Genomic DNA, 17,922 nt, shown 5'->3' with positions numbered 1-17,922 from the left:
TGTGGATGAAAAACTGTATGTGGTCTGTTGTGAAGCCCCTTTATAAATCTGTGGCTTTGTGGGGGACTCTAATACATTGAACTCATACATTTTGAGTGCTTGACTTTGAGGCTTTGCTACTGTTTTTTTTAATGTAGGGAGATAAGGTGGAGAATTTGGGGGATGGCTTGGATGCAAGTTCTTGCTTAAGGTTGGGGGGGAACCAGTCTTGCATAAAATAGAAGAGCATTTGACCCGTCACATAGGGTGATCCATGGCTTAGGTTGCTGGTGGCATTTGGAGCTACCAGTCCACAGTGCATCCCTGGACCTGGAGCTGACAGAATAGTTAACAACCACCAAACTTTTCTTCTGCTCTGACCCTCTTCCAGAGGGGACTTTTAGCTCAGCCAGCCAATGGTCAGGTTATGTGCTGACCTTGCAGGGTTTTAGAGCACTGGGACTCAGTGATGAATGCGATTTGAAGTAAGGCAGTGCTCTTAAGTGGCTACAGACCCTTCCGCTTGGGTTTTGCAGCCTGTCTCACCCTACCTTTCTATTCCTACTTTGCAAGAGTAGTTCCTGCTTCCCTCTCATGCCCATCCCTTCATCTCCATGCCCTAGCTCCTGTTATCTTTCCCTCTTTGCTTCTGTTTCTTTGTCTCCTCCTGGGCTGTCCTCCCCATGTTTTGGCTCCAGTTAGGTGATTTGATGCTCATATTAAACTGCCTCAGAGGTAGGAAACAGGTTAGTGACAGCGTGAGCAACACTATTTACCATTGCAGGAGGAGCCTGAACTGTATGTGCTGGGGGGGAAAGGGGATGGAGAAGTCCTGCTGCGTGCAGAAGGGGAGTTTTTTCCTGATTTGTATCTCCAGGGTGTTGTCAAAATGGCAGTGCTGTATTCCCCCACTGCCTCGCTGCCAGGGCTATCATTTTTGTGCTTGTCAAAGTGTAGTGCAGAAACTTGCCTGGGAACATTAATAGGTTATACTATAAATTCTCCAAGAGGATGCGATTCTTGTTGCCCTTTTGTGTTATCTTAAAACATGACTTCAGATGGAATAATCAAGAGTCAGTTCAGTGTGAATTAAACGGAAGGATATGCAAACAGGTTCACTAACACAGTTTTGCCTATAAAAGGACAGTTTTAGAAATGAGAGAAACTAATTAATGAGATCAGCTGCTCTGAAGAGTTCAGGAGGAGCTGTTGGATTTTTTTTCTTTTGTGTTAAAGGTAGGAAAGCTATCTGAAGCTTGCATCCTCAACAAGAGGAGAGAATTTGTAGGAAAGGATTACCAACTGGAGTGAATGAATAGCTCAGAGGAGTATTAGGAATGTAGTAGAGAACCTGCAAAGAAAAGATGAAGCAGCTGATTGATGGACAAAGAAACATATTTCAGAGGTTCAAAAATGTAGGGATGAAGTGAGACTTGCTGCAGGTCAAGCTGTTAGGCAACACAAAATGTATTAAGACATGTAACAAACCTATTTGAAAAGAAAGAAGAAAAAGAAGAAAAGAAGAAAGAAAAAGTAATGAAAGACCATCTACAAACTCAGCTAGGGCCTTTTGAGAAGGATGATTGTACAGAGCCCAGGGACAAATCCAGGAGAGCTCGGTCGATGTGGCAAGGAAATGGGAATTTGCTGCAGTTGAAGTGAAACCACAACTCAAAAATGTGAAGGGGGCACTGGCTGATCTCCACCCAGCAAACTGGAAGAGCTGACGTGTACTTATGAGACCAACGGCAAGGTTTATTACTGTATTTTTTTCAAATTGGAGGTGACCCCTACAGTTGGTGAGCAGGACACATATAGGAAAGGGAAGCAGAGGTCCATGCAACTAGGGCTATAGGTGCTCTAGAATATGTACCTTCCAGCTTGTTTGAATGCATATATTTGAAGCCCTGCAAGTAAACAAGAGATGGGATAAAATGTAACGAGGGTGTTCAAGTAAATTGTTTCTGCCTGACCTGGTATTTCTATTTGATGAGATAAAAATGGGATTTACTACCTCAATCTTGACTTGAGCGAAGCATTTGAATTTCATGTGGGGAAATTGTTAAACTAAGGAAGTGGTGGTATTAAAAAAAGGATGTAGCTAATGGGGAGATGATGACAGGTTATGTTGAAGGCAGGCCTGTCAAGTTGGAGCAGGGTTGGTAGGGGGATTCACAGTGCTTTGCACTTGCTTAATCTTATCATTAAGGTTATTGCCACAGAGCTATCAAAACAAGCTAGCAAAACTTGCTGTAGAGCAAAATCAAGAGCTGTTGTCCTTTGGAAGAGGATCTGCTAATGGGAGAGGAATCATAACTGGACAGCTAAAAGAGTGAGAACTGAATGATACGATAGTATGAAGTGAAAGGTGTGCATTTAGATATAGTGACAGGAAGGAAGAGTAAGACTTCATCTGAAATACTGCGTGCAGTCTAGCSTTGTTCAAAAAAGATGCATTCGTATTGAAGTAGAAGATTGATTTGCAATAGTAAGATCAGGGGAATGGAGAAGCTATTTTACAAGAGAAGCTGCCTTATTTAGATGATTAAAATGAAGACAGAGGGAGTACGATCACTCTCTTATAAGGAAATTAGAGAGGAAGGGTGGGATAAACACCTCGGTTTAGAAGAGCTTTTTAAGCTGAAATATAGTGTTGGCATGAGAACAAATGGGTATACGCTGACCATGAATAAATTTAAGCTGGAAATTAGAAGAATCAACAGGGGAATGAGACTGTGGGAGAGGCTGCCAGTCAGAGGAAAGGGAGCAAAAATGTAACTAGTTTTAGGACGGATCTTAATAATATTATTAATGGGATTGTATAGTGTAGTGCTTATGACAGCAGGGAACTGCTCTGGTGACCTACAGAGTTTCTGCCAGTCCTACATTTTAATGCTTGGGAACACAGTTTTTGCAGAGAACAGGTCAATCCTTATTTGTGAACTTGTTTTCCCTTTGTAGGAGCCTCCTATTTATGTATTTATTTTTAAAATATACTTCAGCATATACTTCTGTAACCACCCCCCCCCTTCTTAGTCCCCATGAAGGCTGGATTTCTTCACTCACTGTGCTGGGGAGGTTTTAAACTGGCATACTAGAGCATTTCCAACCCACAGTGATTGCATCTCACACGCGAAAGGTCTCGTATGGCTAAGTCATAGAAATAATCACTCAATAGGGCRCTCATTTAAATAATGAGATACTTGTTTTTCTTTCCATTCTTCTTTCAATGACAAGCAGAAAAATGAGGGAGAGGAAAGGAAGAAAGACTGTCAGTTGAAAAGAGTTCGCTAAAAACATTAAATGAAAAATGTTTTGAACCTTGTCTTTAAGTCTATGCTTTGAAAAAAAATGTTTTATATTTGTCAACTAAGAGCTTGATTTGTTAGAAGAACTTGCCAGGGTAGTTTTCAGGGTGACCAATGTCAGATGCATTTGGGACATGCTTAGGTGTTTCATTAGCTAGCACCCCATAACACCTCCCAGTTAAATTTAATGGAAGAAGCGGATATGGGTTTACTGCAATACTGTGCAATATGATACTATTCCTGTTTCTCTGAGGTTGTGCAGGTCTAGGAGTGTGTAGGAAGCTCTCACAGGCAGTTTCTTGGCTGTTTCTCTGTGTTGTAGATAGTTCTGGATTGCTGCGAGGGCAGCTCTCACAGGGAAGCCATGGAGAATCTGCTGAAGAAGGTGGATGAAGAGAAAACCCTGAAAGCTGAAAGTTTGATCAAACTCTTTAGGGCCGTGAAAGGATCATTTCCTGGTCTCCACCTGCTACTAGACAACTTGATGGCAACAGCAACTGTCTCTGGCAAAGGTATCTATGCACTAAAATTTGGAGACTCAGCTCCAAACAATCTTATTTTCATATAGGGGAATGGGACATCTATGATCTCATGCAAWCAAAAATGATCTGGGAGAAATGGGATAAAAGCTTTGTAATGAAAYGTGTGCTGTTGGACAGAAGCCTGTTGGACTCCTTAATTGAGCTGAAACTGATAGTATAGAAACCAGGATGTTACATGTGGAAAACAGGAGAATTGTTCCCTCTCATGTCAAACTGCAAGCAGCTGTTCAGGTTTGAGTCCCTTACAAAGGCAMATACTGCTGTGTTTGATAAATAGGACAGGTTTTGCCTAATAAACTCTTTACAGGTGAAGGCATCTTTCTGAACTTCATTTGATTGATTGCTGGTTTTAATTTGTGGTAGAGATAGGAAGATGGAGATAATATTTCTTTTAGGAAACAAATACCTAAAACTTCCCCAAACTCCCAAATGTCTTGACATTGAACACAGGCAATGCCATGCCTTGCTGCTGTCCTTGTGAGTTCCTTTTTGTGACTAAGGGAGATGAAGTCTCTCCAGAGCATAGCAGTATCTTATGAAGGTGATTTCTGAAGGCGCTTCATCACCATTTTGGCCTCCTAGGGAGGTTACTAGTGAGGTGAGGAACTCTCTTCCCTCCCCCCCCCCCCATTAGCTCCTTACCCCCTTGTAGTTTCCATTAATGTCAAGTACTGGGATGTTACCCAGGTGGTTCTGTGGCTTTAATCTGTTCAGTGCCGAGGAGATGTTGTCCTCYCCTGGATCCAGGCAGTATTCTTCTACATCACGATCTGTTGAGACTCTTGGTCTCCCTTGTGGACCAGAGTATGCTGATAGGAGTCCTGCACTTAGTGAACCCTTTAGACGTCCTTGTCTTGGACAAGTAGTTCACCCCTTATTTCTGGTGGGATCTTATTGTTTGTTCCCTGCCTCTGATGGCTYGGGGCTCTGAGTCCCCCTCTCTCACTTACTGGACATCATTGCAAATCTGGGTGGTCTTAGGCATCCCTCTGAGCAATTCAGATAGTGGYAACTTTCACTGACTCTAATGTTGCTTAAAAATTAAAAACTGGATTAACATGCAGTGAAATGTAAATGAGTGTTTAATAGAAAGCAAAACTGTGCTCGTAATGCTGATAATTTCTTCTGTAGCAAACATTCCCGACAGGCAGTTTGCTTTGTCATTTGTTAAGCACGATTGCTTTCTTGAAACATCAGGCTCCCAACATGGCTAATTATCTAGTGGTAATACCCGTTCCAAGGAGGAGTATTCCTTAATTACACAGAATTGAATCTCCTTGAATTGAAGCTTGAGTAAACAGAAGCACAAATGTTTCTTATCGTGGAAATGAAGAGGGAGGGTAAGATTTGAGCCCCTGACAGCAGCCTGTGCTTGCTGAAGGGCTCTGCCTGTACCGTAATGCTAACAGAGGGGAGTGCATCTTGTGCAACAGTGGAGGGCTATGCTGTGGTGGTTGAGCTCACCTTGGTAGGACAACCAAGATGAGGGTGTGTTTGTAACAACCTAAGCTTGTTTAATGAAATCRGAAGTGTTCGCATGGGAAAAGGGGACAAATATATTCGTTTGTAAACTGTTCCCYTGGTCTGTCCAAGTCATAGCTTTAGACCCTACAGAGCTAAAATGCTTAATGGGGCTTCCTTAGCTTCTTCCAGGGCCTAGACCCATGTGTCCCYATGAAGTATTTGTCCAGAGTTTCTTTTGTATTTTTCTCAAAATCTTCCTTTGATGGACTTTCATGGACTGCCATTTACCGCCTTCACCACCTTAGGGAGCTTTCAGGGATTTTATTTTCCTTTAACCAAGCTGTGTATTTAGTTGCTTTCTTCCTAATGATTCAAATACCTAAGTACACAAATAAAAAATGCATACAAGTGTCTTGGATGGACAACAGTGTTATATTTTGGTTTCTTCTTCAAAAGCAAAAATTAACTTCTCACCATCTTCTCCAATTTTGTAACTCCAACCCTGAAAAGAATATTCTCAGATTTGTTTGGCAATTTCTAGTTTTATTTATCAACTAATTTGGGGATAAGAAAAATCATATATATTTTTGTATACTTTTTGGGGGAGGGGAGAGAGGGGGGGGAGAAGAAGGTGTTAGTGCCACTTTGCAACCAAAAGCCTGGTGTGTGTTTCTTAACATCTTTCACCAAAGACAACTCAGCCCCCTCAATTCTTGATTATCTTGGACCATCTGGGTGTTTGTCAAATGTTAGTACATTTGGTAATTAAACACTGCTGAGGAAGAGCATGTTGCAGAGCTCCTTCATAGCAGAGTGTATTAAAGAATCTGCCTTACTGACCATGGTCTCTTTCGATGAAACTGTTCGTAGTCAATAATGGAGTATCTTTACTGCCAGTACTTCAAAAGAGATTGAACAACCTCTCAAGGTGCTGTCTTTGCAGGGAAGACCACATACTTACCTGCAATCCTTGGCTAAAACCTGAGACTTGCTCCTTCTGGGCTCAGACTTGGACTGAGACTTTGAAGATAGTTGGATTCTCTGAAGGAATCAGGAASTGTATTTCTGTGGACACAGGATATTCTATATTGTCTTTATTTGATTAGAATAAGTTTTGAATGAGTGATGGCCCTGGGCTCAAGGAGTCTGAAGTGCCTATGGCACTGTTCGGACTTTGTCGCGCAGCCAACYCAGTGCAATACCCACTGTTTCATTCTCTAGGCTCTACCAGCAAAATGCCTTGCCTGACTCCCTATTCCCAACACAACATTAGTGAGACATCTCAGGCTTGGCCTGCAGCCTCTTCCTTTGAGGAGGCTCTTAATCACCTCAATCTGTAGTAATTTAAAGATGCAGACCAGTGCTGACAAGAACTGGACAGTATTTGTGCTTATCCTGTGCTTGAATGTGAAACCAGGAGTCCTAAGCATAAGGCTGTTTTAGTGCCTTGGTGAGAACTGGCTCTCAAGACACTTTCAGGYCTCTCTTAGCAGCAGGAGCTGTTTGGGAAGATACTGCATGTTGAGTTTTTATTTTCATTTGCTTGCATTAAGCCAAATGGAGCCTGAGTGATTATGGGGCCAAACTGTTGAGAAGATACCAAGAAAACTTTGCGGAGCTTCTCACAGATACCCACACACTGCTACAAGGGATCTCTGCTGCACAGAACCTTGCTCCTGGTGAGAGAGAGGTAAGCAGTTCTGTGCGCGCGTGTGTGTATGTATTAAAATACTGAGCTTTTATTCCTGATCTGTAAGCACAATRGCCTAGGGACTTGATTTGTTAGCTATTGTGGTGGGGTTTGGGSACAATTCTCTCCTGCAGGACTTGGATTAATGATTCTTTAGCATCCTGCAGCAGGAGCAAAGTAAAATAAAATAACACTCTGAAGCTGAAAATCAGCAAGTAAGAGTGGCTGATTTCAGGRTGGAGAAGGGATATCCTCACGTTCTGGAGTGAGTCAAAGAGATGGCCGATGCATCTCTACGAAGGGCTAGACCTTGAAGCAGTCGTCAGTTGAATCGTGTCACGAGCCAGGCCTTCAATGGGGCCAGGAGTTAGGAGAGGTTGGGTCTGAGGTGAGCCAAGAGGTCTTGGCTGGCGTGTGGCTGGGCAGATGGATGGAGATCCCTCATTAGCGCCTTGTTGCTGGTCTTTTGAAGGTAATGGAACAGATTGTGAAGCGTGAGACTGGCTCAGGTGGTTTCGTCTCRCTGGTGTCTGCGGCGCTTGACAAACAGTCTCTGTCAGTGTCTGCCATTTGGCAGCTGCTCTTTGCTGTGCGAGAGGCTGAATTTCCACTGAACGTGCTCATGGAGGAGATCCAGAAAGAACCAGGCGCAGACTTTTTCTTCCAAGCAGGTAACGATCTCAGCCTCTGGACCAGAAATCTGTCCTTGGTGATACCCCTTTCTGAGCCATCTCCCTTCTCCAAATGCCATCAAAAAGGTGCTCCTACCTCTTCCTGTCTCCAGCTGTAGATATTGCAGATCCTTTCACGCACTCTTTGGCTGCTGGAAATACTTTCCCCACAGACCTTACCTGGCATTCCTGTTTCATACCTCTTCCCCACACAAGTTATCTGAAAATCTGCATCCCCTCTGAAACGAACTGTTGATCAGACTCTGGATMGGCACCTTCATCCACAAATGTGGCTGCTTTACTTGAGAGCTCTTCTTGGGGCCCTATTTTACAGGGGTCCCTAAAGTTTTGTAATGAGCAAGTCTTTTGAGAGCTGGGAGGACACCTGGCTGCTCCTGAACTTTTTTCCTCTGTAGCTGCTGTCCTGTTTTTTCTGTGCTAAAATCCAGCTTGAGAGAGTTCTTGAAGCTGAAGGCCCATCAGACTGAAAGTGTGGCTTAAATGAGAGGGTCTGTGTGTGCAGCTCTTACCCTGCCCTCTCTGGAGCCTTGACCTGTGGCTGTGAGCTTCTGTGCCGGCTTTGAGCATCTATAATTACATTTTCCTATTTTAAAACCTAAACTATCTTTTTTTTTCCTCCAATAATTGTGGAAATCTCRCAAAAGCAAGAGGATGCTTGCATTGATGGCACTATAGTGAAAGGGATGGAGGTTGCACAGAATCCTGTTATACATGTGCTAACCCTGTTGTGCCTACTGCATGCTAGGATGCAAAGCAGCGATTCACCTGATTATGTTCAAATACCTGTGGTGTAGCTGTGTCTATCCAAATTATTTTTCTGCATCCTCTCTGTGGTCAGTACAGGAAAATCGGCACTTGCAGCACATGGTTTAACTTTTTCTTTTCTTTTCTTTTTTCTTTTTTCTTTTTTTTTTTTTTTAATATGGTTGCTGTATGACGAGGTGAATTGTGTCTAGAAATACTTGTTTCTTTGCACAAGACTAAGTCAAAGCAAGATATCTGAGGTTGGGGGAGAAAAGAAATCCTGCCCTGGAGAATGGGTTAGGTCCTGGGAGAATCGTGCCTGTTTCTGAAATTGTTAATGTCTCTTTCAGTAATATCCTCTAGCAAACCTGAACTTCCCACCCAAAGCTGGACAAATATTGGAAAGAGGTCTGCTAGATTTTTTTTTTTTAACCTGACTTTTTGCTGGATRATGTCAGTGCTGCAGTTAGTGTAACCAAAATTTTCCCTCAGTTTTCCACTTTTTCCTACTCCCCAGAAGGAGGTACTTCTCTTCAGCTTTAGGAGTGAGTAGATAGAGCTTAACAAAACCAAGGCCTTTAGACTTTCCTAGGCTTTTGTGTTTTTTTTCTCTTTTTTTTTTTCAATGCCTTTTTCTTTTCCCCTCGTTAGTGGCCACCAGTGAAAGCACAGCTATTGAGATCATACTGCGTCACAGCAAGCTGATCTCGGAGGCCATCAAGCAGCGAGCAGACCTGGAATGCTTGGCTCCGGCGGAAGCAGGACTCACCGAAGCAGTGAAAGAGGTATGGGGGGATGATGCGGTGCATATCCTCAGCCACCCTTGTGTCCAGGGCGGCTCAGTGCGTGGACAGACCAGCATAGAGTAGTCTGCCTGAAATCAAGGGACACTGCTTAGGCCAGGGAAGACGTTCAAGGTTGGAGGTGCCCTCTACTGAGGTGAGACTGTATCAGGTGTGTTATGTAAACTGTGTAGGAATTGCTGGATGTGAGAACTTGCCYGTGAGAGACTGCTGATATCATTAAAAAGGGTGGGGGGCAGAGGGGAAGGGCTGAGGGGAGTGTTTCTGATGCAGAAAACCCATTCTGGCCCTACAGGGGCACTAAAGTCTTGTCAGGAAGCAGGTTTTTCCTTTGAGCCAGTTGTCTTAAGACTTTAGCTGACACGAGAATGAAGCATTCCTAGAAAATGCAGTGAGGATGCCACTGCTGCGAGAGCTTGTCCTGTGGTGTTGGAGTCTGCAGTAGTATTTGCTTTTTGATAGTTGACTGTATTAGCTAGTAATTATTTGGCGAGCATCTTCCACTAAAGCAGCTGCTCATTCTGGTTCTCATTAGCTGCAGTTGTAGATGCACATGCACAGATTCTCACCCTGGATTTCTTTGCAGTGACCGGCTCGAGGAGGGTTGGATTTTGAAGGGAGAGAAGAACCCAAAGGGGAGTTGGGTATGAAAGACAGGTTTACAAGTTAGCTAGAAGATCTTTGCTGTAGGGCATTGAGAAAACTCTTTCCATGGAGAGGYTGTTATAGGTGAGTCAGTACCAGTACAGAAGGTCCAATAACTTAATTTGTTGCAACATTTTAAATCCCGAAATACTTTGTTCTTGCAGTTAAAAGCTACCACATACGGGAATGGAAGGGCATGGACCTGTATAGAACAGGATTTTTTCTCTGGTTTCTCAAAGCAGATTCCCAGGAGTAGAAATGAAACAAAAGTAGAGGAAGTACCCTCACCCCCAGACCTTTCCTACCCTTTGCAGCCCAAGTTCTCTAACACATGACACTTCTTTTTACTTCTCTAGCTGCTGAGTATTTCTGCTCAAAAAGAGAGCTCAGAGGCCTCCCTGAAAGCAGCTCTGAGTACAGCGCAAGAGAAGTCTGTCGCAGCCATCTGTCAGCTGCTATGCAATGTTCACGAGTCTTTCCCGGACCTACAGCCAGTGATGCAGGAGCTAGAGCATGTGGGTAAGCAATGCACAGACTTTGATCCTTACATAAGCTTTTAAATTCATTTATGGGAATTTTGAGCAATTTGAGTTGTAGAAGAACTCAGTGTCCTGGAGGTCTGAGATRATCTCACAGAACTGCTTACTTGCCGGTGTCTGGGTTGTACTTACAAGAGGATTCACAGGGTGATGCTTTTTCCTGCTGCCACAATGCACCAGATAAACATTTGTATGTTATAAAGGTCATGGAGACCAAAATAACCACATACTGGTATTCTTTAACTGTTTTCATGATTCTCCAGCCCAGACTTTGCTCTGGAGGTATTTTAACAGCTTAGTCACATAATTTGTGTGTTGACATGTTTTTCAAAACTTAGATCCTTAGCATGGGGTTTCTTTGTCTCCTCCTATTTGCAGACTTTTGCATCTGCATCAGTTTGTATTCTTATTATAATCTGTTGACCGTATCTGTGTGTGCATGGATACCTCACAGGCTGATTGCAGAAAGCTTGTGAAAGCATGTTTCTCTTGTGGAAACATGAGTCTTTTAACACGGTAGCAGTGCTCTTTGAAGTCCTAGACTATGTTCTGAGTTAACTTTCTCACTGTGTCTTAATTTGGCCTTGCTATATACACTTTTTGCAGGGTAAGTGGTCCCTGGGAGGGTCCCACAGCAGTGGGGGAATGTTACATATTGTACCAGTTTGGCAAAGGTATGAGTGAAACAAATGCAGATAACAATTTGAGCTCTAGAAATTGGGAAGCTTAGGTTGTTGAAGGGATCAGGTTATTCAGAACAGTGGATGTACAGAAGAAATTAAGGATAAGGCTTGTTGYTCTGGCTATAGAGCTTTGAGGGAATAGCACATGCTCTGCTGACCTTCCTTCTTCTTTATATGTATTATGTGGCCTTAACTGTCTCCATGAGAGATGTACTATGCTGTAGAGGTGGTATTCACATGCAATTCAAATCCAGATCCCCTCTTCTAACTGGAAAAGAGCTACTACCCCTCAAAACGGCTCTTTTGGCTGGCTATGGCTCTAATGAAGGTATTCATACAAATGTGACTTCTTACTTTCTACCATTTCTTTTCTGTCCCCTGATGAAGCTGCAGTTACCTGCATCTCTTTCCTTGACCCTGTCTAACCATGAGATGTGCCAGGGCTTGTAACACAGTGGCTGATGCCCTGGGGACTCCAGTGGAAGTAAGACAGCAAAAATTGTACATGCTTATGAATGTGTTGCACACCTTAGTTCCTGGACACCTTGYAAGGCTTACCAGCAAGGGATCTGGGGAGCTGACTGAATTGCTCTGGCAGATGCCTGCTTCTCTGGCASCAATATTAGAGCAGACTGCTGTTACTAAGAATCTTTGCAGGGCTTCAAGCCAAAGAGATGCTGAGACAAAATCAAGCAAGAAACAACATCAAAACGAAGAGCCTTGGAAAACTGCATTTACCTGGCCAAAACATATATTTTGTATGAAGTGTCCAGAGGAGGGTTGCCAGTAACTAACCATTTTTTTGGCATCCTACAGATCTTTAAATCGAGCTTCCATATCTTAATTTCTAGGCTAGCCTCGGCTCTGAAATCACTGCTTACCAGCCCTGAATGTTGCAGGTTGCTTCAGTTGTGTGGCTCTTCATTTGAGATATGAATGATAACAGAGGGTATTTTGTTTGAGGAATGTGAGCTTCCCCTTTAAGCAGATGAACTCTTGTATTTCTGAAGAATATATGAGCAACATGGAGATTTGTACTGTTTGCATTTCCAGTGTTTTAYGTCTCTACAATAGCGGGGGGAGGGGGAGGAAGACCTTCTATACCTAATGTAGGTGACCCGAATCACTCAGAAAGCACCAGAACTCCTCATGGAGGAAACTGTCTGCATCTATCCTCATCCATGGTCAGCATCATCAAAGTAATGGGTTGGTTTCTTTGGTGGAGGGTACAAAACCAAGTCAATTGGCTCTTCATATAACTTCTGTAGATGGAGCACTTTTATTCTTGGCAGCAAGCATGTGCAATGATGAGGTTTGGCCATTTCCACAGCATCCTTGCTAACTAGCTGCTTTCAAAATCTCTGTAAAGTCTAAGCACACATGTCATAGTTAGGTTCATGAGTCCCCAAAATCATTAAATTGAAAGGTCTGTAAGCAAAATGCCATTCTTCTCTGTAAAGGACTATAGTCACAGATGTCTCCACACAGGTTGGAAACAATCTGAATGACCTGCAGTACAAGGTAGGTGCAGAGGAGTAACTGGAATTGTCTTCCAGCTTAGAAGTTGAAAAAGTGAGAGACAAGATGGTCGTACCTCAAGAGATTTGATGCTGATGGAGTCTAGTATCTACCATGCTTTGCAGTGAGAGTAGGGCAGCCTACTGATTACAGTAGGATTAAGGATTACGGTTATGGATTACAGACTCAGTAGACAGAGAAGAAAAGGAACTCAGTAATATGCTCTATAATTAACAGCAGACTTTTTTTCTCCCCTCTCTCCAGTGCTGGTTGTCTTTTGCCACTAGAGAGCGCAGAAAGCAAAAGAGTGCCGGAGACTCAGAGGATTCCATAATTGGGAATTCCTATCTGATGCCTTTCTGGTATATGTGTACCCTCAGGCTCCATGTGTTCTCAGGAGGCTCAGCCAGGGACACAGCCAAGGCRGGTCTGTTCCTGTCTCAAACTTTGTGTGCAATCACTTCTTCAGTCAGGTGTTATTTCTCTTGTGAACACTTAGATCGACCTCCAAGCTTCCTGCATCTCTGAGTAGAGGAGCTTAGTGGATAAGGTCTGTTGCTAAATGTTGYTCTAACAAGATACAAAATGTGGTCTTCCCCACAGGAGGAGTTCTTTTTGCAGAGCCATATATTCCAACAAAGCTGTACCTTGATTAATTCTTAAAGCATTCCTGATGTGYTTATGATGTGCTTAAACTGCTGGTAACTGACAGAGGCGGAGAGGAAGTTGTAGTATTTTTCAACACTGGGGTTTTCTTTCTCAGAAGCTGGGATTGGGAAAGAGGCCCTTGGTGCTWTGGTTCCTAGTCCTTTAAGCCATGGCTTGAGTGCACATGCACACTTAGGACCTATGCACCCTTGCCCTGACGAATAGCACAGCAAAAACATTTCCCCGTGATTGTTCTGGGCATGTGTCCATCGAAGATGGAAGGTATCTTGAAGAGCCATTTGACTCTAAAGTTACTGCTCTTCTGGTGCTTCAAACAGCTTTACACAGCTGTATGTTGCTTGTGTTTCTGAACAATKCTATCACAGCTCTAAGAGCCTGAGGACTGTGCAAACTCTTGGCACGTTRGAGTCCATGGCAAAACTCCTTTTCACTTCAGTGTGACTCAGGTTCTACCCATGTTGCTGTAGCGGTTCTTTTGGGCATTTCCTTGGTGTTCATATCTTCATCCACGTTCATCCTGCCAAACAAGATGAGTCTTTTCAAAGTTCAACGTTTTTGGGAGGTGGTCTTTGTTTAGATCAAAAAAACTTGCAGTATTGGTTATAGGGATGCAGAGGAAAAAGATGTGAGTTACTATCTTGACAGAGGGCAAACAGGAAAGTAGTCTTCATTGCTGTCTATTTTTCTCTCTTGATGTATTCTGCAATTGGTGTGCCACCACTAGATATCATAAGGTTTCAGGAGTCGGCAGGCTGTTAAAACATGTCAACTGGTTTYTAGTTGTTTGGAAATTCAGGGCAGTATCACTCTTCAGGAGGGAGAGTGCTTTACTGAGCTCTTCCTAGAGCAAAGAAGGGAGAAATGAAGTTTTGCAAGCACAGGCTGAATTTCCTGTGTCTTGGCAAAATGAGAAGTCTGCACTGGTTTCCATGGCCACACATTCATTATAGCAAAGAAGCCAAATATATCTGTTTGTTTTTTGATTTCTTCCATACGTGCATTCCCTGTGAGGCTCTTCTGTAGACTGAGCTCCTAGGTGAATTTTCCAGCTTGTGTGTTTTGAGATGATGGCGTTACAGAGACTAAGAAAAGCATTAGACTTTGTAAGAAGTGACTGTAATGAGCAATTTAAAATACCTCAGGGTCCTAACCAGAAGACTTAAAAGGGTCGTAGCAAGATTATGTGTTCTCTTTGAAAGAGTTTGCGTTTGAAAAGTGTTCCTGAGATTTCTTATAGTTAATGGATGAATATCAAGTCTCAGTGGCAGACTTAGTGAGGCTATCATACCTGAGGTCCAGATCTTCATTTATGCACAGCCGTAACTTCATGTGTCTTCATTGCCTAGGTGAGGAGTGAGTTCTCTTACTTAGGTGAGTTCTTTGGAAAATCTGGCCCTGGCTCTTGTATAATCCAGCCCCTGATGCATGTGGGTGCTTTTGATGGAAAAAATTAAAGGCTTGCTTTTCCATGACTTGTACCATGTGTTGCCGTGACCACTTCTGCACAGTGAGAGCAATGTGCCACCATTCTGATGGGACRTTTTGTCCAATGTATGTCCGTCCTCACAGTCCTGCTGGTGCAAGGGGAGGGCTTCCTGTGTGGGAGGTTTCAGGAAATAGGAGACTAGGGAGGCTGGTGACTGGTATTCCTGATCAGCACTGAAAAAAAAAAGGTACTCTTTACACAGGGATCCTGACTGAGGGAAGCGGGGAGAAACCTGGGATCAGGAAGTGGAAGGTGAACAGCGAATCCCAGGTGGAAGCTCTGGATAAAGAGGACAACAAGGCAGGAGGTGCCAGGGCCAAGGAAGCGAAGGAACCCCAAGAGAAAGCTTCTTCCAAGAAGAGTTTTGTCTGCAAAGCCTGTGATAAGAGCTTCCACTTCTACTGCCGCCTAAAGGTGCACATGAAACGTTGTCGGGTGGCCAGAGGAAAGCAAATCCAGTGTAAGGAGTGCAATGAGGTCAGAACAACAAAGAAGGAGCTAGAGAAACATCAGCTGGARGTCCATGGGGCAGTGGGGACAGCCAAGAAGAAGAAGCGGCTCCCTGTGACGTGTGACATCTGTGGCCGAGAGTTTGCTCATGCCTCAGGTAGGGACAGTGATAGGCTGCGAGCGGGGGTGTTTGCTCTAGGACCCTATGGACTTTGAGGGAGGCAGCCAGGACAGTATAGTAATGTGATASTCTGAATTCTTGCCCTCCTCCTCCTCACAGCTCTGTGAGCACCATGTGTGGGAAAAATGCAGCTCAGCTCATTTCTCCTGCCCCACTGAGCGCAACCACTTTCTGATTAGTTCTTCTATAATTGGTTTTCCACATGGCTCATCAAGGAAAAGTGGGGCTACTGGCAAATTTAAAAGCCTCCAAAAATAATCATGCTGTTCCAGTTCTTCAGCTGATTTAGCAGTRCTAGTAACAAGAGTCCAGGTCTTCTGCTCACCCTACGGCTGGCTTGCAGTGCCATAGCGCAGCACTGCCCAAGGGGSCTGTGGGCTTTCCCTGCTGGGTAAATCCATCCCCTCTCAATAGGAGGTGCTTCTCTAGCAGAGTCAGGCAGGGATGGGAGTGTGTCCGTGTGTAGGACATTAATGCCACGTTGGTGTCCTGCCCACTCCTCCTCCAGGAATGCAGTACCACAAGCTGACGGAGCACTTCGATGAGAAGCCCTTCTCCTGTGAAGAGTGCGGGGCCAAGTTTGCAGCCAACTCCACGCTGAAGAACCACCTGCGGCTCCACACTGGGGACCGTCCCTTYGTGTGCAAGCACTGTCTTATGACCTTCATGCAAGCCTCAGCCCTCGCCTACCACACCAAGAAGAAGCACTCTGAGGGTGAGCCTTCCCTATGGGCCATGATAGTCTAGCCTGGTGCTGTGACTACAGGGCATGTCTTACTCCATCCACCCCTTCCTACCCTGATTTTTTTCATCTGTGTCTGACAGCTGACTGCTTTATCAGCCTCTCTCCATCCTTTGCAGGAGCTCTTGGCAGCAGTCTGCTCRCAGATTGTCTTAACCTGTATGTTTTCAGCTGCTGTCTCAGCTCACTCCCTGCTCTGCCTCTCCCTTGTTCTGCTGCTCCCCCATCTCACCTTTCCAGGTTCTCCCATTAGTTCCCTCAATGTTTTGCTCAGTTACGTGGGTCTGTTCCTTTCTCTGCCTTCCTTTTTGCCTCCTGACTAGCTCCAYTCTCTCTCTTCACCTCTAAATGCTTGCTCTGTGAACAAAATGCTCCTCTTTTCTTTGGTCAACTTGCTTTCTCTGGTTCTTTCATCTYGTGGAAACTCTTCTCCCTGCCTGGCTGGTCCTTTACCTACTTCAGTGCTGCTAAGGAGTTTTCACACCAGCCTCCTATTTCCCTGCTCAGGTGCACTGGAGAGCCTGCCTTCTGCTTTCTTAGGAGAAATGCCAAGCACTTGTCTGTGTGGCAGTGCTCTGCAGCCTGTTCCTGCCTTTTCCTCTTGCTTTCTGCCCTTCCCTATCCCCACACTGCCTCCTCTTTGCTGTCAGCTCTATCCCATCAAATGTTCTGCCTTTCACACCTGGAAACACCCTTGCCCATCTGATGCTTATTCTGCCCTAACTTGCTGAAAAGAGTCTTAATTTAAATATTGGGAACAATGAAGTGAATTTTTTAAGCCTTTTTCTTTTATTTGAAACTAGTTGTCAGAATTCAGTGTATTTTGCAAAATATGAAAATGTGATTGRTCTACTCAAGAACACCTGAATTGCATGTAGCTTTCCATGTCAGTGCTTCTGTTCGCGTCTCTGCAGTCCACTCTGCAGCCAGGTCTTAGGYATGTTCTTCTGGCTCATGGGAACAGAGGATGCATCACTGCAATAAATACACCGAGGCATTATGGCATTGTGCAGGTGTGATGCAGCAGGAAAATCCATTTTGACCAGCACTGTAGTACCTCTGTGTATTTGGGCTCTGTAGTATATTCCCTGTGCTGGTGAGTTTTTTTTCTCCATCACCTTTAAGACCTTTGTGACCCTGTTGACATGATTTAGCTACCCTAGGAAAGCCTGTGCAGTTCTGTGCAGTTTGCAGTCTCTGCTCTCTCTCCCCAAAACTGGSCTTAGTGCAGCCAGAGCTCCTGTCCCCTGTGTTTGGTGCAGGCTCTCACCTCGGGTGTYGCTGCAGGGAAGATGTACGCCTGTCAGTACTGTGACGCAGTGTTCGCCCAGTCCATCGAGCTATCGCGCCACGTCCGGACTCACACGGGGGACAAGCCGTACGTCTGCAGGGAGTGTGGAAAAGGTTTTCGACAGGCCAACGGGCTCTCCATCCACCTCCGAACCTTTCACAGTGAGTGTGACCCACCACCTCCCCCAGCTCTGACAATGCAGCCCTCAAAGTGCAGCTTGTGCAGGGTCATAGCAGTTCTGCCCRTGCCGGAGGGGGCCTGCACAGGAGTCACTGGTGCCCGTGGACTGGGTGTTTCATGGTGGAATCTTTCCCTTCCCCCAGAAATGAGACTGTTTTGTGGGTTGGTCCTGTGGGTAGGATTATCCTAAAGATACAGCCAGAGTTGCTTCCAGATGGAGTGTGGGCTGCTGGGAATCCACCACTAGAAGCAGGAATAAGAACAKCTGTATGCAAAGCTGAACCTTAAATGCTATTTTTTGCCTGAAAAGTAACAC

The 17,922-nt window shown here is 44.5% G+C and overlaps 1 protein-coding gene across 9 annotated transcripts in view; it reads left to right on the top strand.

The window, feature by feature from the left end:
• The window catches only part of ZBTB40 (zinc finger and BTB domain containing 40), a 61,470-nt gene that overhangs the window by 18,390 nt on the left and 25,158 nt on the right, over positions 1 to 17,922 (top strand). For all 9 annotated transcript variants that reach the window (XR_014895870.1, XR_014895871.1, XR_014895869.1 and 6 more), the window contains exons 7-14: positions 3,610 to 3,799; positions 6,847 to 6,983; positions 7,456 to 7,654; positions 9,071 to 9,204; positions 10,224 to 10,386; positions 14,965 to 15,369; positions 15,902 to 16,108; positions 17,423 to 17,587. Coding sequence is in view for 5 of the 9 variants with exons in the window: in XM_085305180.1 (XP_085161306.1) it covers positions 3,610 to 3,799; positions 6,847 to 6,983; positions 7,456 to 7,654; positions 9,071 to 9,204; positions 10,224 to 10,386; positions 14,965 to 15,369; positions 15,902 to 16,108; positions 17,423 to 17,587 (1,600 nt within the window). In the remaining 4 variants the exon portion in view is untranslated. The remainder of the gene's footprint in view (positions 1 to 3,609; positions 3,800 to 6,846; positions 6,984 to 7,455; positions 7,655 to 9,070; positions 9,205 to 10,223; positions 10,387 to 14,964; positions 15,370 to 15,901; positions 16,109 to 17,422; positions 17,588 to 17,922) is intronic.

This window comes from Rhea americana, unplaced genomic scaffold (genome assembly GCF_003343005.1).
Source record: "Rhea americana isolate MKP2758 unplaced genomic scaffold, rheAme1 scaffold_217, whole genome shotgun sequence".
Classification (NCBI taxonomy): Eukaryota; Metazoa; Chordata; class Aves; order Rheiformes; family Rheidae; genus Rhea; species Rhea americana.
Note: the sequence above shows the minus strand (reverse complement) of the source record. Positions and strands in the feature narration are given on the sequence as shown.